Below are 24,150 nucleotides of genomic sequence, written 5' to 3' on the forward strand. Positions count from 1 at the left end.
TAAACCTCAATGCCCAGCATCACTGTTCAATTTAAAAAAATTATGATCAGAAATTTGATAAACTTAGTAATAAATAAACAACAGAAATAAATAAAAAGTGTGTGCTAGATAAAAAAGTTAACTACATTCCATTGACTCTTTACTGTGACCAATATATTAAATCCCCTGCAGACGAACTGCGAGTGACTAAATCAACAGTTCAGTTTGTGTGACTAGCAACTTCTAGCTACTAATTTTATATACTATTATTTATTGTTTTATTATTACCACGTATATATTATGTCACAATTTTATAAAGCACTAGCAGCGACCCTGGAGTTCTCCAGCGTTTCTCCAATTTTCCATCATCTAGCCCAGCAGGCTTGTAACATTACGATTTGATTTTTGCAACTGACAGCCACTGATTTCCAGTCGTTGTTTACAAATATCCGATATACTAAATACTAAGTGAATGCACACCAATGCACACAATATTGATGCCCACACTAAGTGAGCCATGTAACAATAGTAACGATAGGATATAGTCTGACACTAATCAAGTCATGTGCAGGTCATGCACGCTGCTTCCTGACATGCGCTAGTAAAACTAAGTCACCATCATCTCTTGTGTAATGATTTTAGCTTAATCATGCGATCAGCCTTCATACTTCCATGGAGTATAAACAAACCGTTATTCTCATAACACACTGCATCAACTGCTGACCTGCCTCTACGGTTCCTATCTCCCTGCCATTATCACTGTTTGTAGATATTTTCAAGTGAACAGCGGTTTGTTAGAGCTCCGCATCATCTGTATATCTTCAGGGAGATGATTTCAACGGACACTTGAGATTAGTACATCTGCAAAAACACAATAGAAAAAACTACAAATATTATTTTAACGCAGTATAACTATAGATTTACCTGTGATAAGAACAAAAAGTGACAAGACTATGGTTATAATAGTCATACACGGACATACGAGTGTCCCAACATCCAACTTAAGACACGAGTAAATTGACAGTATGACTGTAGAGGCTATAATATTTCACTCAGCTATGAAAAGCCCAGCTAGCCAGATCAGGGATTAGTCATCCTAGTTTATTTATAGAATATTGGCACACAGCCAAGGCAGGTTAACACTAGAATCATTGCAGAGATTGGGCAGATTGCTTGCTTATGAATTTCTACAGCAGATACATCAGACCACAGCCCATGACAGCCCATAGCGTTAATGTAATTAAATAGAATTTGGTTGTTGAAACCAATTCTCAAATTTTAAAATTGTAAAAGTAAAATTGTAAATTGGTTTGAACACTTCTACTGCTACAACATATACGAATCGAATATGATATCAGCACAAAATCTTCTGTGGAATTGACAATATGTTCTTTGTTCTTGAAGTGAAACTCAAAAGAGAAGGATTATTACGGTGTTTGGAGTTTCCAATAGCATCATATCAACTCTCATAATTGATGGACACGATGATTCCTTGATGCTGATTGGAGCGTGCACACGGGTTGAGTTGCTGTATGATAGGTGTTTCAATGGAATTAGTATGCTGCGGATTAACTCTAGTAATCTGTTAAAAAGATGAGGAACTCTAAACTAGAGATCATAGCAGCACACGTCTGTCTTACTTGGCAGCACGCTTTCAAAATACGACCAATTAAAGAGTAAAAAATGTTTAAAACGGAATATATTGTACAGCATTTTGTGTTCATTATTGACAAGCGCAGATTCCAGGCGCAAGCATGGACCATTTGATGCAAATTGCGAGAAACCAAATTTGTTTAACTTGTGGGTTTGTACAGTTTCTATTTTACGGATTATACAAACATGCATATTAACAGCATATATGGAAACAAAGTGTTATAAATGGATAATTACATATTTTCTTTTTTAAGTTTAGTGCAGAAATGAAATAGTTATAATGCATGGTGAGAGCAACAGAAGCTTCTGTAACCAGCTGAGACATTGTGTATGACATAACGTCTTCTCAAGCCAGCAAACACTACTGCAACAATATCTATCTCTATTGGTCACTGATTAACTAGGTCAATTGGCATGTAGCCAAGAAGAGAGGTCATCTTCTTTGAGAGCTTTCTACTGTTTGTAATTACAGCTTAGAGTAAAAAAAGGAATATATAATATGGAATAGTTGATAGTGATAAAGTAGTAACTATTTTGCTACTAAATTATTTTATTTACTGTGATGTAATTATGTATTCCGTAAAACCTGTTGATGCCAGACCATGCGGTTCTTTGCCACACTGCAACACCTTGCTGTACTACTGTACAACTCCAGTTGCAGTGTGCAGCCATTACACAAATAATATCGTGTGTTATACCAATGCTTGTTCAAGACGTGTCGAGAGACTCTATTATTGGATTGAGTAGAAAAATTTCAAATTTTAAAAGTTGCTATTTATTCGGTAATAACAGAATTTGATTCAGACTCAAACTATTGTTAGTTGAGAACATTCTAGAACATTAGAGTCAGCTTATGCAAGTGTAAGTTGATTCCTCGACACGCGATGGTTTCAACGTAGGAGAAAGTTAAGATACAAACGGAGGAAACGATTTTTGCCTTGACTAGGATGTGAGAGGCCACTTACGAGAATATAGCATCACTTGGCCTGATTTATCGGATCTGTTTAAAGGTTTTAACGAAGGCTGTCAAAAATAAAATGAAACGAATGCCAAATCTGAATAAAAAATAGAAACCAAACTAAAATGTTTTAGTGAAGCGTAAAATTAAAACTTACTTCAAATGTGGGTATAGAAGTCTAAGTTATTGCAAGGTAGGGAAGTATAACAACAAAAGCACTTTGCTAAATATAATATGACTTCCATCATGCCTTCAGGTATTTGGGTTGACCTGACTCACCTGACTCACCTTGACTGATGATGTTAGTGTTGACTGGATCAGGTTGTCATCTACCCCCTTTGTATCATCACGGCTAACAGATGCTTTCTGGTGAACAGAAGTTTCTTGGATATCTACTATGGCTGTATGTATCCAGGGAGGCCATTTCTACAGACAGGAATAACACTTATGCAAAAAGATAGAAAAACTACAAACTTTATTTCAACATAAAGTAGCTATAATCTTTTAGTTTATGGTAACAAAAGTGTCGACTCTATCAAAAGTACGCGAGTGATGTTGACTAGGACAAGCCAATGCGTGATTTTCATCAGAGTCAAAGGCATACGACTGCTGTCAACTCAAAGGCATAAGCGCGCAATCGCCTTTGACCGCGATCGCATTCGACTCGACTGTGAAAGCGCTCGATTGCTGTCGATTCGAAGAAGAAAACGCGATCACCATCGACTCAAAAGTAAGCGGTCGCAGCCTTTTATAGACATTTTAGACAAAAGCCCTTGAAAACTTATATTCATTTCAAATTTGTGCCTACAATTTTACAAGTAGCATGGACAGATATTTAAATTTGTAACATAAAAATGGATAGACAAGCGAAAACTTTTTATGTAGCAATAAAAAACTTGTTTCAGATCTTTTAACATTTGAGGAACACTTGAGAAATACATTTGATAATCACATGTAAAGTTCTATCAATCTTGGCATGACCTATCAACATGTACGTTAATTTGAGAATGTTCATAGTTGTGCAGTCCGTTACAAACTGTACAAATTTAGCAATTCTATCTGATATTTTTATTAATGAACAGAAACTAGTCTAAAGTGTCTAAACTAGTCTAAACCTACTCTATACAGCAAATTTACAATTGCTAACTAAATGGGCAAGTCCTGTCCTTCGCTTGGGTACTCTATATGTCATTGTGTAAATTTAATCGATGAGTGGCTTGTGCCATCTTAAGCTGCAAGTATGCCAGCTCATAATCAAACAATTTTTCTTTTCATATAGTTCGGCTGAATGTTTAAAAAATATGCAAGCCACAGTTTGAACATTTTCAATATGCTAAACTTCAATGGATTTGAACAATTAATGAGAACGGATCGTTTCCAGTTCTATTTTTCACACATATCAAGCTGGCATATACTGGTAATATATAACAATTGTCCAACTAGTGTAGCAATTCGTACTAATCTGTTAGCGAATATTTGCAATGCATTGGACATATTCGCAAATAAACTGCTCTAACTAGTGAATGCCTGGCACAGCCAGGCATCCACTGGTTAGAGCAGACCCAAAGCATGCTGCCTGACAATGGTAAAAATGTCAACATGTTATATATGCACTGTTGTTTCACCTCCTAGTAAACCAGGTGAATAGTATTGTTATTATTGTTGCCACTGGTGTTAAAGAATAACAGAATAAAATTATTTAAAGATGACAAACAGGCAAAACGCTACACCCTGCCATTTCATCAGTAAAATTAGTACGCATGGTCCCAATATTTTGAGCTGACTTTTTATTTTGTAGACTCCTACATTGAAGATAAGTTCAAGGCTATCTTATACTGTCTCTTTTTATTTTAAATAAACAAGACAACAATTATTACTCTGATTGAGCTTATAGAGAACTAAAAGTGTGCTGAGATTTAATAGAAGCCAAAGGCGCGAGCAATGCATGAATGACACAAACGTGGTCTGCAACCGGACTACATCGGCACATTTCAAACCAAAACTGAGAGAAAAGAATATCTGATCGGTTCTTAATATAAATAGTTTCCGTTTCATTCAGATTAAGAACAATTTATTTAGCATTATGTATTACAATGCATACAACAATTGATGAGAATATTCTTGAGATGCCGATTGCTGTAAGTCGTGTTGCTCGTTACCTAGTGTAGGTTGCAAGCCAACGGTCATCCTTGCATTTCTTCTTCTTGGTTTCTTGGTCAATCGAACCCTAAGACCTCGATCCCCGAGGAAAAAAAGGGCCATCATGTACGTATCTAGATCTAGTTCAAATGTTTTCAATAAAAGTCAAGTAATATTCAAAGTAAGTAAAATCATGACTATAAAAAGTGCGTTAAAAATTTCCTCGTAGGTCGCGAAAAGTTCTCGGTAAAAAACTGTTATGATAAAATGTTTTGCTGGCTGGAACAGCCCTAGGTACGTCATTGGATACCGATCTGGTATGATGTGAGTGTGTGTCATTGTGTATATTGTTAAAATTATTGACTAAAGACTCATGCACACCGCTGGAGAGAATTTTTATAAGTAAAACCATTCGAGCCGACTTCCGTCTGTTCTTAAGCAATTCCAACCCTAATTTGTCTCTGGCCATAGTTACGCTTTCCACCCCTTAAAGATCCGCAATAAAACGCACAGCGCGCCTCTGGACATTTTCCAGTTGTGTTTCATGTTTTATGAGGTATGGATCCCATACCTCACAAGCGAATTCCAAAACGGGCCTGCACAGACTAAGATATGCAATTTTTTTGACGTTTCTGGGTGCTCCGTGTAATACTGTCCTCAACATCCCTAACATTTGATATGCTCTAGAGGTAATGTCATCTATGTGTATGTCCCATTTAAAGTCATTAGAGACATTCACTCCCAAGTATTTAAAAGATTCCACAATCTCCAAGTGTACGCCATAAAGGGTATACGATAAATTAACTTGGTTGATTGGTGGCTTCCAGCCAAACAAAACTACCTGGCATTTTTTAACATTAAACTCCATTTTCCATGTGTTAGCCCATCGCTCAAGAGATAAAAGATCTTGCTGAAATAAAAGCGTATCACTAGGCAATGTAATTGAGCAGTAATTGAGAGTCCTCTCCTGAACCCATGTTGGTCAGGGCTTAAAAACTCCTCAAGCATTGGGCTTATATTGCTAAGAATAATATGCTCTAAAAGTTTGCATGATATAAATGTTAAAGACACCGGTCTAAAATTTCCAGGGAGCTGTTTGTTCCCTTTTTCAAAAATTGGTACAATATTTGCAGTTTTCCAGATGTCTGGCAAAACTCCAGTATCCAAGTGAACAGAGGTTTCTTAGATGTCTACTAAGGCTGTATGTATCCAGGGAGGCCATTTCTACAGACAGGAATAACACCTATGCAAACAAATAGAAAAACTACAAACTTTATTTCAACATAAAGTAGCTATAAATTTTTATTTTATGGTAACAAAAGTGTCGACTCTATCAAAAGTACACGGTTGATGTCGACTAGATCACGCCAATGCGCGATTGTCGTTAGAGTCGAAGGTGCGCGACTGCCGTCAACTCAAGGGCAAAAGTGCGTAATCGCCTTCGACTGCATTTGACTCAACTGTGAAAGCGCTCGATTGCTGTCGACTCGAAGGTGAAAGCGCGTGATCACCATCGACTCAAAAGCGCGCGGTCGCAGCTGAATCAAATGCGAAAGCGCCGATCGCCGTCGACTCATACACAAAAACATGTGATTTTCTCTGACTTGAATATATTTTGTCGTCGATTTCCGATATACTCACTCTATAGACTAATAAGTACATAGTCCTCTTTTAGAATGCTTGATCAACATTTATAAGTTTTATAGTCATTTTACACAAAAGCCATTGAAAACTTTAATTCATTTAAAATTTGTGTCTATAATTTCACAAGTAGCATGGACAGATATTTAAATTTGTGACATTAAAATGGATAGACAAGCGAAAACTTGTTAATGTAACAATAAAAAACTTGTCTCAGATCTTTTACCATTTTAGAAACACTCAGACATACATGTAAAAGTCTATCAATCTTAGCATGACCTATCAACATGTAGGTTAATTTGAGAATGTTCATAGTTGTGCAGTCCGTTACAAACTGTACAAATTTAGCAATTCTATCTGATATTTTTATTAATGAACAGAAACTAGTCTAAAGTGTCTAAACTAGTCTAAACCTACTCTATACAGCACATTTACCATTGTTACCTTAATGGGCAACTCCTGTCCTTCGCTCGGGTACTCTATATGTTATTGTGTAAATTTAATCGATGAGTGGCCCGTGCCATCTAAAGCTTCAAGCGTGCCAGCTCATATTTAAACAATTTTTCTTTTCATAAATTTTGGCTGAATGTTTCAAAAAATATGCAGGCCGCAGTTTTAACTTTTTCAATATGCTAACCTTCATTGGATTTGAACAATTACTGAGAGCAGATGGATTCCTAGCTTGTCACACATATCAAACTGACCTATACTGATAACATAAAAAAATTCCAACTAGTGTAGTAATTTGCACTAATTTGTTTGCAAACATTTGCAATGCATTGGAAATATTTGCAAAAGAATTGCTGTAACTAGTGGATGCCAGGCACGGCCAGGCATCCACTAGTTAGAGCAGACCGAAAGCATGCTGCCTGACAATGGTACAAAAAGTCAACATCTTATATATGCACTGTTTTTCATCTCCTAGTAAACTAGGTGAATAGTATTTTTATTATTGTTGCCACTGGTGTTAAAGAATAACAGAATAAAATTATTTAAAGATGACAAACAGGCAAAACGCTACACCCTGTCATTTTATCAGTAAAATTAGTACGCATGATCCCAATATTTTGAGCTGACTTTTTATTTTGTAGACTCCCACATTGAAGATAAGTTCAAGGCTATCTTATACTGTCTCTTTTTATTTTAAATCAACAAGACAACAATTATTACTCTGATTGAGCTTATAGAGAACTAAAAGTGTGCTGAGATTTAATAGAAGCCAAAGGCGCGAGCAATGCATGAATGACACAAACGTGGTTTGCAACCGGACTACATCGGCACATTGTTATATGTGTTATCGAAGTATTTGACTTACTTGACAGCACAATAACATCAATGATTAATCACCGCTAGCTCTTCTCCAATCTAGACTAATTTTACTGTGGTTGATTAAGTGTAGGCAAGCCGCCTGGTTTGTTCAATGATTGATTAAAGTGTGAGTTCAATTTATGGGACTTGACCCAGATCTTTAGTGCAAGCCTCAACTAGCTGAGCTCCGATGTTGATTGTTAGCAAATAGCAACACTCTTTATTTCATGAACCAAAACCTAGTATACAAGTAGCAAAGTTCTAGAATATAAGAAAGATAACAAATAGTGAGAAACTAAGTAATATAAATCTCTTACGCCAAAAGCAAGCTTGTGTCTGCCCTTAAAGCTCAGTCTTACACGTCTGTAAGTGTCACTGCCAAAGAGGCTGAGCTACTAGAAAACGTTAGCTTTTATAGGCATTTAGGATAGCCTGAGGACGGGTATATATAATGTTCGTATCATATACTATGTTGTAGAGTAAGTCCATTGGAAGGAACACTGTCTTTGGATACGTCACATGGAGAGCGCTGATATTGTGGCTGGATGCTAGTATTGCATAATATTGTTTCCGTCAGCACCGTAATATGTCATGGAAAAATACCGGCTTAGGGTGAGGGTAAGTTCAGATAATTTTGGTAGTGCTTGGTGATGGGTGGATAGATGTAATTACTCCCAAATTCCTTGGCGGTTTCCATAGGCGGTGTTGACTCATCAGTTTCCAGATTGATGTATTATAATTTTGACATTTCCAATTAGGGCATCTTTTGATGTCTCTTAGGCGTCTCGATGCTTGTACGAGTTATATGCTTGTACGGCGGTCTGGCTACATTCCCTGCTGTTATCTTGTTTTCGAAGTATTTCCATACAACATTTCTCCCGTTGTTAAAGAACGATATGTCCTCATGTCGTATTCCGTGGTAACGTTGCTGTTGGCATAACGGTAGTAAAATAACCAGAATATATAAAATGAAATGAAGTTATAAAGTTGTGGTTAGAATAACAATATTTAAAACCCATGTACCCGAGTTTAAAAAAAATTATATAATAATTCGTAAAACCAAAACCATGAATAAAATCCAAAACATAAAGATTTTAAAAGTGGAAATAAAAGTTGTTTTTTTTTATTTTCTCAAAGCAATAAGGTTTATGTTAGTAGTAGAAGTATATGGTTGTTAGTTTGCTATATGGTTTAGGTGAGTGTCAATTGTGCTTTCGGTGTCGCGTATTATTGTCTTGGTTTTGTATTGCGTCTCCCTTGGCAAAGTAAACGGGTCCTCCTGTATGTCGGTATGTATGGGTGGTTGTATGCGGCGGGTAGTCATTGGTCTTATGGTCAGGAAAGAAACTAAATCTTGAAATAGAAACTTCACATAACATTGTAGCAAAGAAAATTGGCGTGTCTTTTTAGAATTCTAAAATCACAAAATAAATGTTATAACATGCATGACTCAGTTGCGTGTAAGACATTTTCCCTTTCCATTGCTGGAGCTACCTATAGAAAGAAAATTGTCCAAGCATCTGCTTTCATCACTAGCCTGTCTTATCCTAAAAAATAGAAAGTCACAATAGAAGTTAATAGTTTTAAACGAGTTCGTTTTCTGGTATGTGCCGTGTCTATTTCACAATAAAGTCTATCCTAAAAATTCAAAAGTCAATTTTGTTACATGAGTGAGACACGCCAATAATTGTTATATTTTTTTTTGTAGCTAAATTTAGCTCCTATCTCAAGGTTGAATCAATTGTGTGTGTGTGTGTTTAGTCAAATTAGGTAATCAATCAGATACTATTGATAAAACCATACGGCACAGTGTACCTGTCAAAAAAATATGGGTGTTAATACGCGGTAATTGGTGTGCAACAATTAGTGGTAAGCATGGGTGTTCGCAAAGAATCCATAGCGACAGCAGGGTATAAATACAGAGTGGAGGCTCTCAGCAGCATTTACAGAAAACATGGCAAGCAGAACATTTATTGACGCTGTAATAGCTGAGTTATTAGCATTCGTGAGGAGGTAAGTTGGGTAGAGAATAAGCGAGCAACTTTAGATTAAAGTGGGACAATGTTATTATGTCGAGGTACTTACCAATCGTGTATGGATCTGGTTCTATATGTGTAGACTCAGTGAGATAACTGAGAGGGAGTTCCCTGGTGCTCAAAGGCGTTCCACCTCGGATGCCAGCACACAGACGGAGGCCACCTCATCAGGGTTGTCTAGGCCTGTGCAGCGGGTTGTGCCGATGGCTAGGAGGGGGGCGCCATTGCGGATGGTGAGACGCGTTTCGGGGCGGGGAGGAAGGCTCTTCCGCAACTTGGAGAAACAAGCTAGGTGGATCTTCATGGCGTGTTTATGTATATCTGTATCATCTTGTCATTCTCCGTATCCGAATCAGTGGTTATGTAGAAGTTCCATGTTTTCGTTATAGGCTACAAGCTCCGAGGGCACTCCCAGCCGGGGAGGAAAGTTCAGAGGAGGAGGAGGAGGTAGTGGGGTCGACAAACCCGACAGAGTGTGGGCCGCAATGTCTGGCCTGGGTACGGAGAGGTTATAGGCGGTGCGTCCACGGTGCTCGGTTTTGCACCCATTGTGGCAATTTTACCCACCAAGATCTCTGGTGCGAGTGTGCCAGCGGGGTGTGATCAGTCCTATTATTTTCAGCTTTTCCTTCCTCTACTGTACACTTTAATACCTTGCGAAATAAATCTTATTAAATAGCTGAACTTATTTGTGTGTTTCAATCGGCTGTCCTTTGTAGTTTACTGGAAGAAGCTGCTGCGGCTGTCAGGTTGGGGTGTGTAGGAGAATAATGGTTGTCAATTAGTCATTATCATTGCGTCGTTGATTTTGTCAGTCGCAGCGGGGTATTTTGTGATAAATCATGTTGACCTTGAATCTTGTTAATCAACGCTTGACTGTGTAGTATAGTTAGCGTGTAGTTGTTCTATTCCTGTCTGGAGGTCGCTTTAATGGTTTGCGCAATCGTTGATCTTGGAAAGTGGGTGGAGCTACTAGTTGGCTGGCGGGAAGATATTGGCCAATGATGGAGCCCGTTCGGTGCCATATGATCAGTGTACTGTCCTTCGGCAAGTTCTTAGTCTTGTTCCCTTCATACTTCTTTGTGTAATTGAAGGGAAAGCATGTACGGTCACGGGGTTGCGTTTTTCTTGGTTGTACTTTGGCCGTTGGTTTGGCCTTATCCCATCACGGAAGCGGTGAGTCCATCTCTTTAATCATATGCGTATGAGTGATTACTAGATGATAGTAGTTCGTGCCGGTGGACGATTTTTTGATTGAATCTTTTCTTTTTAGCCACGTGACCTCACTAGGTGTACTTGCTTCGGCAAGGTCAGCGCCTGTATCAGCTTGACGACCGGTGCACCCGCTGTGGATATTACTAGCAAGGATGCTTGGATTACGGTTATGGCAGCGCGTATCACTGTCCCGACTGCTTGTAAGTGGGAACTTTTTTTCTTTGTTTTGTTGTTGTTATTTTCGTCCGTTTTCTTATTCCGTCGTGTCGGATGTCAGTGCTAATGCTTTTTTCCATTATTGGTTCCTTGTAGTGCCTGAAACTTCAACTGATCCGGCCTTTAGCCAATCCTCGGCGTGGCCCTCTCGCTTTATAATGGGAGCAGATGTCACGTCTGATCTTCCAGTGGTTGTCGGTAGGTTGTTAAACTTGTCTTAATTGAATGAAATTGAGTCACAAAAAAAATTGTTCTTTTTTTTTTAAATAGTTGTCTCGAGCGTGTAATGGTTATTGTCTTCTTTTGGATCCCAGGCTGGTGGTGCCTCTCTGTTTGGGGGGTGTGGCGGTGGTTGTTATAGTTGTTATTGTTGTCTGTTGTTATAAACGAAAAAAATAAAATATATTGAACTTGTCTTGTTAATCATAATCCTTGGGGTTTAATTCTTGAGGAAGAATTTGTCTTCAGTCCAAAATCTTGTTCCGATCGTGTAGGTAAGAACTACAGCTATTCGTAATATTCGAAATTTTCTATCCGCTTGGGCTTCGGGCTTCTTCGGAGTCCGTGAGCTCTCTCTTTCTTTCGTTCCTATTCATAGCTATGTGATGGGGTCTGGCTATGTTTTGCTGTTGCTTTCATGAATTGTGTTTGAGGTTCATATTCACTATCTGAGTTTTGATTACTTTCTGTCATCAATGGTTGATTTTCTGTTTCAGATAGGTCATCGTACTGGTCTTCTCCGTAAGGATTTATTATTTCTTCTGGAAGCTGGAAACGTACTCCCGTGCTCGCTGGTAGTTTCACGTCTTCTTCCATCATCATATCTTCTGGTAAGTCTGAATCAAGTCGTTCGTTGTCTTCATATGGAGTGGTCTTATCCTGTACCTCAGTTTTATCTTGTCCTGTTTCGTCTTGTTCACTATCTGTTCCTTCTGGTGAGTTTAATTCGAGAGTGATGTCTGTGTGTTCTCCTCTAATCAGTGGTCCAAGGTGTGGCTTAAGCATGCTGAGGTGTACTGTAATGGCTGGTTGGTCTGGGCGATCGAATGGCTGAATGGTTGCGTTAGTCTCGGTCCTGCTCTTAATAACGTAGGCATTTTTCTATCTCTTGATCAGTTTCGACGTCTTTTTCTTATAACCTCTCTTGTCATAGTAGAGAACATAATCTCCTACTTGTAGTGAACTGGGTGTAGCCTTTTGATCGTAGTAGCTTTTCTGTCTGGCTTTTCCCTTTTCCATTAGCTCTCTAGCTTTTTCCCAAACTGCTGTCATTCTCTCGTGTAATTTTGACTTGTATGTGCCGTTGTCCGTTTCGATTGGTTCCGGTGATGGTTTCGTTAAATCGTAGGGTAGTCTCATTTCTCTGCACATTAGCAGTGAGTTGGGTGAGGCTTGTAGAATAGTGTGCTTGGATGAGTTGTGTGCGAGTTGGCAGAATGGTATGTATCGAGGCCAGTCCTTATGGTCGCTTGGGTTTACGAAGTGTGATAGCATGTTAGCTATTGATTTGTTGTAAATCTCGACTTGTCCATTCGTCTGTGGTCTGTAAGGGATGGTGAATCTGTGTTCCACTCCTAGAAGTCTGTTAGTTTCTGCGATCATTTCGCTCATGAAGTTTTTAGCACGGTCGCTCAATAGAATTTTTGAAGCTCCATATCTGCAGAATATCTGTTTTACGTACACTTTAGCAACTGTTGTAGCTAGTTGATCTTTAGTTGGAATAATCTCTGTCCATTTTGTGAAGTGATCTGTGAAAACGAGTATGTGCTTCATTCCACATGAGCTCTCTGTTAGCGGTCCTTGAAAGTCGACAGATAGAACTTCAAATGGTGCTTTAGCCATCTGGGTGCCAAGTGGTACTCGTGTAGGTGCATGCGGGCTTTTCCTTTGTTGACAGGAGATACAGTGTCGGATGTAATCTTCCACTTCTCGTGACATAGCTGGGAACCAATATTTCTCCTTGAGCTTCAGCAAGGTTTTCGTCACTCCTGGGTGCATTGCTGTCAAGCTGTCGTGGATCGCGTAGAGTAGAAGTGGCCGCTGCACTGCAGGTATGGCAAGCAGTAATTTCTCATCCTGTTTTCGGTATAAAACTTCCCTTTTCAGCACAAAATTTTCACTGTCTGTAACAATTTCTCTTCTTGCTTTTCCTGCATCTTGTGGAAATTTAGATTTTGCGAGATACCTCCAAATGGGTCCCAGAAAGAAATCCTTCTTCTGATCTTCTCTCATGTCAACATCTATCGCTGATGACGGTGAATCTGTGTTAATGGCTGTGACTGCTCTTGATAAAGCGTCTGCACTTTATTTTGACTGCCTACCTTGTGTTCTACTTCAAAGGTGTAGTCTGAGAGTTGGATAGCCCATCTGGCTAAGCGTGGAGATAACTCCGGCTTCTTCAGGATGTAGGTGCATGCCGCATTGTCTGTGAAGATCTTAAAAGGCACATTCGTCAGGTAAGATCTGTAGTGTTTAACTGCCGTCACTATGGCGAATAGCTCTTGTTCACACGAGCCCTATTTCTTCTCAGCTTTGTTCAATGTTCTGGAGTAGAAGGATATTGGGTGTTCCTTTCCGTCGGCTTGTCTCTGTGATAGCACCGCCCCAATGTTGGCAGATGACGCATCTGTAGTTAGGATGAATGGTTCTTCGAAGTTCAGGAAACTGAGTATAGGAGCGGTGGTGATGCATGACTTTAGAATTTGCATAGCCTCTTCACATTTCTGGTCCCATTCGAACTCCTTGTCTTTACTTTTCAGCTGTGTGATTGGCGCAGCAATTTTTAAAAATTGCTTTATAAACGTTCTGTAATAGCCGAATAGTCCTAGCAGCCTTTTTGCTTCTGTCTTATTCTTGGGAGTAGGGAAGTTCTTTATTTTCTCTGTGTTATGTGGTGCGACTGCTATGCCTTCCTCCGATATGATATGCCCTAGGTATAAAATTTCTCTTTTGCAGAGTTGGCTCTTGGAAGGTCTGTACTTCAGTCCGGCGAAGCGGAGACGGGTGAAAACGGTTCTCAACAGCTGAATGTGTTCCTCGAAAGTTCGCGATGTCATCAGGTAGTCATCCAAATAGACACAGCTGCTGCCTTCGCTAATCAGGTCCGCCATGATGGCCAATGCTAGTCTTGTAAAAGTAGCTGGGCTGCCTGACATCCCTTGTGGCATGGTATTAAACTCATAGCATCCGAATGGGGTGATGAAACCTGATTTTTCTCTTGAGTCTTTGTGTAGAGAAACTTGAAAGAATCCTGAGCACAAGTCTATGGAGCTGAAATATTTCTTGCCGTGCATGATCTCTAGTGCGCTGTTGATTGATGAAATGGCCATGGACTGTTTCACCGTGGCTGCATTGAGTTTGCGGTAGTCTACACATAATCTTCAATTGCCATCCTTTTTTCGTACTAAAACCACTGGTGACGCCCACTTGCCTGTGCTAGGGGTAATGAGATCCTTTTCTTGCATCTGATCAATTTGTTGTTTGATTTCAGATCGCACTCCTACTGGTATGTTATATGGCTTGCTCCGTATCGGCATGGTACCTGGCAGTGTTTCTACGACGTGCTCTACTATTGATGTTCGCCCAAGCTCGGTGATCCCTTTACCTGCGATGTCTGTGAACTCATCCACGAGCTCTCTCAACTCGTTGAACTGCTCTTCCGTTAAATTCATCTTCGAGATATCCAGCTGGTCACTTGGAGATGAGCGGAGCTGCTCTGGTTCTGCACGAGCTGTTGGCACGCTGAGTAACCGTAAGTCTTCATCTAAACTTTCTATGCTTCCCACTATGGTGCCCTTTGTCAGCTCAAAAGGTGTGCTGGTTGGGTTGATAATAGGGATTATTATCTTACCTTGGACAACTCGGGTGGCTGATCTGCCAATCATCAGTCTTTTTAGTTTATCAGTGTTTCCTTCGAATAAGTATTCTTTTCCTTCATGTTTGTTATCCACGTTTGCTACGATTGCCACTTCTGTAAATGGTGCTACTTTGATGTTGTTGCAGATGTATGTGGAGCTGGTGGAGCAACTCTTTCCCATAGCGATGGCTGGTCCGTCATTGATGTGAAGAGTACATCTGTAAAAATTGTAAGTAACTGCGCCAAGTTTACTCATTAAGTCTGTTCCTAGAATTACCTCATGTGAGATGCCATCTGCTATGTAAAATCGATGTTTTCCATTCCATTCGCCTCCGATGTTCAAAATCACTGTTGATCGTCCGATGATTTTCAGAGTGTCTTTGGTTACGCCCGTAGCTGTCAGGTCGCTTGGTTGCAAGTGTAGACGCAATTCGCGAGCGAGCCTTGTGTTGATCAGACTTATGGTGGCTCCTGCGTCAACGAGTGATGTGCAAATAAATCTGTTGATCTTTACATCTATGGTGGTTCTTCTACAATCTTCTCTTGAAGCGCTGGTGACACCGTTGATCTGCTCGTGTCGTCTCTGTGGACCTTGCATACCGTATGTCTGTGAAAAGTATTCTTCCCATGCTCTCAAACATTCACGTTCTTCATTAGTAACTTCGGGTCGAGAATATCGGGGTACGTAAGGTTTATATGATGGTGGCGCACTGCTTAAGTCTTCTGATGATGAGTCGATCTCTGAACTCTCTGGTGGTGCGGATGGGTTGATGTCAGATTCTGTTTCGGATTCGTTTTCTCTTTCTGGCATATCGATTATTTCGAGTGCCGTCTCTACGTCTAAAGCATTTACCATGGCGCTCTTTCTTGCTCGGTATATAAAACATCCTTTTGTGATTCCTCCGATGACTGTAGATAAAACCATTAATGTAAGAATGATGTTACAAGCGAACGTCCATAGCTCGTAACCTGAGGCTACATGTCCTCCAAATAAAAAGCTGAATAGTGATGAGCCAAACAGTTTCTCTCTGCTCTCTATGGTGTTGTAATGTAGGATGTTATGGCGGTTCGTGACGATTCCCATAGCCTTTAGTACTCTTTTCTGTCTGTCTAAGGTAGATAGGAGTTCAGTCAGTCCTCCGTAATTGTCTGTGTTTGACCATCCTAATACGTGGGCTCTGCTAAATATGGTTTCTTGTATTTGTAGAGGCTGGCTGCCGAGGTTGATGTCCGGAATACTCAAGTTGGTGGTCTCCCCCATTGATGAAATCGTTCCGTTTGGGAAATACTCAGAAATGTTACCTTCCAGCATCATCAATGTGCCTCTTTTTGTCCTGCAATTGACTGTATAGGTGTCTGGGTGTATCACATTGTTTTTTGGATTAAAATATCCAATCTTTTCTGTGCCAGCTATTTTGATCTTCATCGGAATAAACTCTGTGCAATTATTCTCTTCCATTGGCAGTACTTCGTATTGACTGTAGTTAAGTATGGGACAAGGGTAAACTTGAAGGAAACCAGGGCCTGCTGTAGCAATAACGTTTGGTTTGTCCAGTAAATATCTTGCACTGAGTGTTGGGTGCTCTCTCAATAGCATGGTAATTATCTGTAGGGTCTCGGCTAGGTTGTGGCAGGCGTAGAAGTAAGCTGACCAGAATAGATCTTGAGCTATCTTAGTTTGCTGGTACGCAAGTGATTGTAACATTGTATTGAAGAGGGCAGCATCTCGACCTTCTACTGATACTCTTTCTTTTATCGTGTCGTTGATAGTAACATTCGTTAGTGGTGTAAGAAATTTTACCACAAGGCCTTGGTCCGAAAGCGAAACGTTAGAGTTGTTGCAGTCCATTTGCGAGTTCAGTCCTGAATTATAAAATGTTAGAGCTAGATCTCGTTTCTTAGAGACGAAGTGTGCGTCGAGAAATTCTCCTGATTCGTTGAACCATGGTGTGTATTCACATGTTTCGACTATGTCCAGGTCCCACATGAGCATCGATCCGTCATTTAATTCGCAATGTCCGTCGTTGTAATTGCAGTGACTGACGTCTCCAGCTGTGCTTTCGAATTCATCCGATCCGTGTTTCTTGTACAAGTAGGTCTCCACGTAACTGCATTGCTTCGCGCTGAAGGTTTTCTGTTGGCAGCACCATACATACATAGCATTGGTTGGTTCATTCGTAATATACATTCCATCTCCTCCATGTAAAACTCCTGCTTGGCACCTCTTATGTATTACCATGTCGGTGCATTCTTCTAATGTTACTTTCTGGGTGCTGCTTGAGGTTGTCTTGGTCTTAATGTCTCTGAAAAACGAAATTTGTGTCGTAACGTGTGTGGTGAATTTCGTGCATTGGTAGGCGATAGTCTTTTGTTTGATCATATTCTTCTTGTAGATAGTAACGTTAACTTTCTGGGGTGCCATGTCTGATTGTTTGCTGGTGTCCGTTGAGCATTCGTATTCTTGCTTTACTCGAAATGTTTGTGGAGAATCGTTTTCTCCTGTGCCGCAAATCATGGGGTTGTTTGGTTGTCCTTTGGATGCTGTTGTCCCGGTAACGCATAAGGCTAAACATAAGAGGCTGAATTGGAAGTAGCTGGCCATGTTAAATAAGCCTAACCGTCCTCCGGTAAATCTTCTGCGTTTAGGTCGTCGGTCTACGTTTTCCGAACGTAAAGTTCTAGTAGTTTCTATACAGTTGACCGTTTCAGATGAAGGGTTGTCTCCTCGGGGTCGTCTCGCGTTTTGTGAGACAGCGCCATCTCGATTAGTTGTCAAAAAATTGTGTACGAATTCTCGTGTTGATAAGTCGTCGTCAGATTTTGGAGAAGAGTTTGATACTTCGGCGACGTGATATCTTGTAGGACATCTTCCGAATTCGTGAGTCCTGCTGCAATTTCTACAGTAAGCCTGTGTATTAGCACTTCTTGGCCTTCCATATTCTTGGTTTCTTCGTGAGCTGTCATCTCTAGTTTGTGAATTGCAGCGTCTGTATTGTGGTTCTCTCGAGCGATATTCATTCTGTGTTCCTTGTTGTCTTGGTCCTCGAGGTGGAGAATATCTGTCTCTTTGTGATGAGACTCTGTCATCCCTTCTCCTTTGGTTATAGTTTCTGTTGTACGAGTTCGTTCCATGTTGTTGTTGATAACGTTGGCGGTCATCATAATTATTCCTTGAAGTCGAATAACCTCTTCTACCTCTGTAGTTTCTCGATGTCGCCTCTCTTCTTGGAAATCTCGTTTCGTTTTCTTTCTCTTCTTGCTTGATCGTTCACTAGCATGGTCAGTCCTTGTACTTGTCGTGTCAATGGTGCGAGGGGGTCAGTGTCTACTTGATTAACACTCATCGTCCTGTTTCTTGTCACTGCTTTATCTATAGCTTCCAGGTTTCTGGCTTTTTTTAGAGCTTCTTGTAAAGTAATATTCTCATGCCTCAGAATCGATCTCTGATAGCTCTCCTTTAGGCCTCCAATGAATGCGGATTTTATAACTTGATCACGGTTCACCTCCGATAAATCTTTAAAAACTGATCGGCCTGCAGCCACAATCTCAGAGTAAAAGTCGTTGATCGACTTTTTCCCTTGGCTGATGTTCCATAGGTTCTTCTCTCGGAGTGGTTGGTCGACTCGGAAAGCCGATATCAATTCCTTCTTTAGGGAGCTGTAGCTCCTCGCGCAATTAGGGTTCAGCTTTAAAACATTTCTGTAGGTCTCCCATGCTGGTCCAACAAGTTTAGCAGGTAGGGCTTGTGCTAGTCGTCTGTTGTCGTAGTTGTATTGAGCCATCATTATTTCCCATCGATCAAGGTAGTCTTCGAAGTTATCTCCTTCCTTGAATGGTTCTATGTTATCGACGTTCGGCACTACGCTGATGATGGGTGGTCCCGTCCGGGGTGGGAAGAGTAGATCTCCATTTGATGTTCTCGGTGCTACACCAGGTCCTGTGTAGCTTCCGGAGTCGTCCACGGTTGGTTTTTCACCTTGTGGGCTTTGTTCCTGGGCTTCGACATCTTCCGGGCTGAGTTGTTCACCATGTGGACTCTGGTCCTGAAGGATGATCTGGCTTCTCAGTGCTCTCCTTACCGCAGGAGTTGTTTTCTTAGCTCTCTTCTTCACCATCTCGTAGTCGGGTTGTTGTGCCTTGGGTCAGTCTGTCCGGTGTATGGGAGTAGCTCAATGACGGCTTTGGCTGCTCCTTTCGGATATTCTTTTGTCACTGCTGTTTTGGCTCCTGGGTGTGTGACTAGGCTGTGTAGGTTCTGGTCTGCTATAACAAACTTAGTTAACATGCAACCTACGAGTAACGTGCTCTAAATTATATATAGGCACTGTTATATGTATATAGTTGACAGAATTTTTTTTTTTTTAAATTGTAATTATGTTAAGACGAGTATTGAGTAAGTGACAAAGACTAGGTAGTCTATTATGTCTGTCAACGAGAAAGTTATTCTATGTAGAGAGGGTTGTTTTCCAAATGGTTGAAGTTCAACCGCAAGTATGAGTCTGTAACGTTTATATATCAGTAAACAGCGTAATAATATATACAGGATTAGTGCAATTAGCATATAAATGCAGTCAGTCGCTGTTATAAGTTAGCAGTTGTCAGTTCAGTATCTTGTCTGAGATATGTCTAGAGTTATGTGTAGTCTGTGCACTATATTAGTATCTAATTGAAAGTTTATACTCGAGTTTAAGTTTCTTATAGTAGTGTGCTTGTCTATGAGTCAAGCTGATGTAACTTGTTTTATAACCGGTGTATTATTATTATTAGGCCTTATACGTATGTAAATGTTAGGTGTAATAACCTTGAGCTCAGTATATCTACAGTCACTAATAGTTAGTATTGATATTCACTTTCCCGCCGAACGGACAGTCGGAAAGGATATGAGTTTTATTTCCCTGTGAATGAAACAGCCGGAAATAATATGACACTATGCTTTCTCTGCAAGCGAAACAGTCAGAAAGATAGGTTGAGTGTGAGCGTGTGAGCGTGTGACTGGATTAATCTGCAGAATTGAACGTACATAAAAGGTTGCCAATGTATAAATATGATTTATGCCTTCCCGCAAGCGAAACAGTCGGAAAGATAAATCAAGGTAGAGAGTGTCCTAAGAAATTTGTGAAGTTGTACGTTTATCAACTTCTGATCTGTGTTTGCCCTGGAGTAAAACAGTCAGAAGGTAGGCAATATAGTAATAACAGTGCTCAGCTGTATGTATAGTCTCGATATTCACTTTCCCGCAAACGAAACAGTCGGAAAGGATATGTGAGTTTTATTTCCCGCGAACAGCAGTCGGAAATAGAGGACACTATGGCAAATGTGAAGTGGAAGCACGCGGCTGTGAAAGTTCTAGTTTTCTCCTAGGCAAATGTAAATCTGACCTCAGATTTTCTTACAATGCTAGGATCTGCAAGCCTATAGCCAGTATGTAATGGGTGATAAATCCCAATATAGGCTGCAATTACGTGTTATGAAAGTATGAATTACGAAAGGTCTAGGCGTCAGGGGATTATTTGCCTAGCTATGTGGTTATGCTTTAGCTATACGGTACACCTATATAAGTCACTAGATCTCAGCTAACATAGACTTTTTAATGAGTCCCACAATAGATATGTGAATATCTACCTGCCCAGTAGAATATAGCGATCAAATTAGGTATTGTAAAGAGCTAAGCAACCAGATATGAATAGAGATGAAGATGTCAGTTCTATGGTAAGCGCTATGAATAATATTACGAAAGATTTAAGCGTTCAGGGTTTACCCACTTAGCTATGTGAAAGGTTGATGACCGATAAGGCACCTCCACCAAAAATGTTATATGTGTTATCGAAGTATTTGACTTACTTGACAGCACAATAACATCAATGATTAATCACCATTAGCTCTTCTCCAATCTAGACTAATTTTACTGTGGTTGATTAAGTGTAGGCAAGCCGCCTGGTTTGTTCAATGATTGATTAAAGTGTGAGTTCAATTTATGGGACTTGACCCAGATCTTTAGTGCAAGCCTCAACTAGCTGAGCTCCGATGTTGATTGTTAGCAAATAGCAACACTCTTTATTTCATGAACCAAAACCTAGTATACAAGTAGCAAAGTTCTAGAATATAAGAAAGATAACAAATAGTGAGAAACTAAGTAATATAAATCTCTTACGCCAACAGCAAGCTTGTGTCTGCCCTTAAAGCTCAGTCTTACACGTCTGTAAGTGTCACTGCCAAAGAGGCTGAGCTACTAGAAAACGTTAGCTTTTATAGGCATTTAGGATAGCCTGAGGACGGGTATATATAATGTTCGTATCATATACTATGTTGTAGAGTAAGTCCATTGGAAGGAACACTGTCTTTGGATACGTCACATGGAGAGCGCTGATATTGTGGCTGGATGCTAGTATTGCATAATTTTGTTTCCGTCAGCACCGTAATATGTCATGGAAAAATACCGGCTTAGGGTGAGGGTAAGTTCAGATATTTTTGGTAGTGCTTGGTGATGGGTGGATAGATGTAATTACTCCCAAATTCCTTGGCGGTTTCCATAGGCGGTGTTGACTCATCAGTTTCCAGATTGATGTATTATAATTTTGACATTTCCAATTAGGGGATCTTTTGATGTCTCTTAGGCGTCTCGACGCTTGTACGAGTTATATGCTTGTACGGCGGTCTGGCTACATTCCCTGCTGTTATCTTGTTTTCGAAGTATTTCCATACAACAACATTTCAAACCAAAACTGAGAGAAAAGAATATCTGATCGGTTCTTAATATAAATAGATACAGTTTCATTCAGATTAAAAACAATTTATTTAGCATTATGTATTCTAATGTATACAACAATTGATGAGAATATTCTTGAGATGCCGATTGCTGTAAGTCGTGTTGCTCGTTACCTAGTGTAGGTTGCAAGCCAACGGACATCCTTGCATTTCAATTTATAAACATTATGGAAATTTTTCAATAACGTGAGAAGCTTTAAGATTACCACTAATCCTTAGGTAGATACATGTAGTTTATTAGCAATCTGATTCAGGCACTAAATACAACAGAGTGGAAATGTTACATTGTTAAATCTCACCATTGAATGCAGTTGTTACTCCCGAATCGATAATATACCGTACTACACGCAGTACACGGAGATCCGCAGTTACGTTCCTACTAACAATAGTAGCAGGCTATTGTCTTGAAATCAGCGAGAAAGCTTCAGCCAATCACATCGAGCCTACAACGGCTAGTTGCGTCCTCAAAGTATAGGAGGCGGAGACAATTCATCCCTGGTTTATTACCCAGCACTGCCTATCATACACCACACTGAGCCTTTTTTATGGTTAGGCTGAGGAAATATTCCACAGTCGGCTAGAGACAATTGATCAGTGATGTCTTGACCCAGCTACAACCTGCAGAACACGTGAATGCATTGACTTATTGATACTACCAATGTGGATATAGTCTCTCGTTCACCAACTAATATTGCAGCGTTAAGAAATGAATACAGAACACCATCACAAAAACACAAATGATTCTTGTTAGACTACTGCAAACTGAAAACTATCACAATTATATAACCTTGTGCTTATGTGAGCAGAGATAATAGCTACTAAATCTTTATTTTCCGATTTTCGTTTATAAATAGTCATAATATTATGAAATCTCTGAGGGTTTTAATCGCGATCAATTTTTATCAATTTTAATTTTGAAACACGTTGGTAATCAGATCATCTCATACATCAACAACAGTTGTAAATGATAGAAAAATACCGTTATAATCTGATAAAATCTAGAAAAATGTGTAAATTCATTATCATTGCCAATGTAGTAATGACCAAGATTATTTTAACTCTCCTTTTTTCAGTGCAAACAACTCCAAAATGTTCAAATGTCAAGCTATTCGGTAGCACAATTTAGACTAAATTTGGACAATTTATATCACAGTTCAATAATCATTTACAACAGTTTCACATAACCTAATATAAATATTAGTAGAGTTCTATACCTTTATTATTATGAGTAATACATTCAAAAGATTTGATTGAGAACATTGTACAAATTCAAACGCCGTCAAAAGTTGATGGCTCTCTGAGACAATCAGAGTTTTTCATGCAGCCCCTGATAAAACTTACTTGCCAAACACACCTACCTTAGATCATCAAGCCTTAATTAGATATCTAAAGACTGTAAACCAACTCTAATTGGTTGGTTGTGTTTCCAAAGCAACAACAAAATTTACTTGACTATTGAACCATACTTTCAAATACTTCTTACAAACCTTTTTTGGCTTCATTGGGACTTGAACCCAGGACCTTTAGTAACCATGTAGCAAAAATAATACTCTTAAACCATCAAGCTACAAATTCTATCATTTATAACAATACTATATTGTTATTACTATATTATTGATCAGGAGTTGAACCCGGGACCTCTTACACCCAAAATGAGAATCATCTCTCACACCAACAAGTTATCGATTAATGCCAGCAAGACTTTACTAACTAGTAATTTCTCCAAAGCAGCATGGCATATATTAAAGCACATTTTGAGACTTTTTAACAAAAGGTTGCTTAGCCAAATAGGATTGGAGCCTGCAACCTCTTGCACTCTAAACAAGAATCATATCTCTGGACCATCAAACGAATAATGATGTAATCAGAAATCTGATTTTTTTATAGTCTAAAAAGCTAAAACCATTTTTTAAGAAAATACCAACAATTTAGAATAACTTGAAATATGATTGAAACGTGAAAATCCCTCAGCAAAACTAACAAAGTCAAGAGCACAATTAAATTTTATTTAGCTACTTTATGTAGTCATAGGCCAGTCCAATTAAACTAGCTAATAGTTCTGCTACTTTCTTTAAAACTTTCAATTCTCCCAACAACTCAAACTTAGCATAATTTTCAAAAACAACATAGTCTATCAAACCCCTTCTAGAAAGTTTCAAAAGTATGATGTACCCAAAACTTGTCAACTTGTAAAGATTGAATTTCATACCTATATCAAACAATGAGCACAAAGGTCGGACGACTTCCTTCATGACAAATAAAAAAACAAATAATTCCAAAGTCTGTAACATTCAGTGTTTAGTCACATAGCCTACTGTATATAAAATAGTGGGAGCTTTTTTGTTGGTGTACGCAGGGACAGAGTCAAGTAGCCCTTGTTGTTA

At 39.4% G+C, this 24,150-nt stretch overlaps 1 protein-coding gene across 2 annotated transcripts; it reads left to right on the forward strand.

The window, feature by feature from the left end:
* Window positions 1-8,172: 8,172 nt before the first annotated feature.
* Window positions 8,173-16,449, forward strand: LOC137396492 (uncharacterized). Of its 2 annotated transcripts, XM_068082788.1 has the most exons (8): window positions 11,233-11,343; window positions 11,862-11,975; window positions 13,043-13,196; window positions 13,486-13,601; window positions 14,101-14,246; window positions 14,636-14,896; window positions 15,148-15,230; window positions 16,209-16,449. In XM_068082788.1, exons 6-8 carry the CDS (start codon window positions 14,653-14,655, stop codon window positions 16,263-16,265), a joined length of 384 nt encoding a protein of 127 aa, XP_067938889.1. In that variant the 5' UTR covers window positions 11,233-11,343; window positions 11,862-11,975; window positions 13,043-13,196; window positions 13,486-13,601; window positions 14,101-14,246; window positions 14,636-14,652; the 3' UTR covers window positions 16,266-16,449. The 2 variants fall into 2 exon arrangements, with proteins under 2 accessions (XP_067938888.1, XP_067938889.1); XM_068082787.1 differs by lacking the exon at window positions 11,233-11,343 and adding an exon at window positions 8,173-8,296 and having other exon boundaries at window positions 11,862-13,196.
* Window positions 16,450-24,150: the final 7,701 nt, after the last annotated feature.

The sequence above is a fragment of the Watersipora subatra genome, chromosome 5, assembly GCF_963576615.1.
Source record: "Watersipora subatra chromosome 5, tzWatSuba1.1, whole genome shotgun sequence".
NCBI lineage: Eukaryota > Metazoa > Bryozoa > Gymnolaemata > Cheilostomatida > Watersiporidae > Watersipora > Watersipora subatra.

Bases quoted from the DNA above. Each gene is read 5' to 3' on its own strand.
- LOC137396492 (XM_068082787.1), top strand. From the start codon at position 14,653: ATGTTATATGGCTTGCTCCGTATCGGCATGGTACCTGGCAGTGTTTCT. The intron at 14,897-15,147 runs GTAAGTCTTCAT...ATGTTGTTGCAG, and splicing joins TGTTGGCACGCTGAGTAACC to ATGTATGTGGAGCTGGTGGA. The intron at 15,231-16,208 runs GTAAGTAACTGC...TTGTATTTGTAG, and splicing joins AGAGTACATCTGTAAAAATT to AGGCTGGCTGCCGAGGTTGA.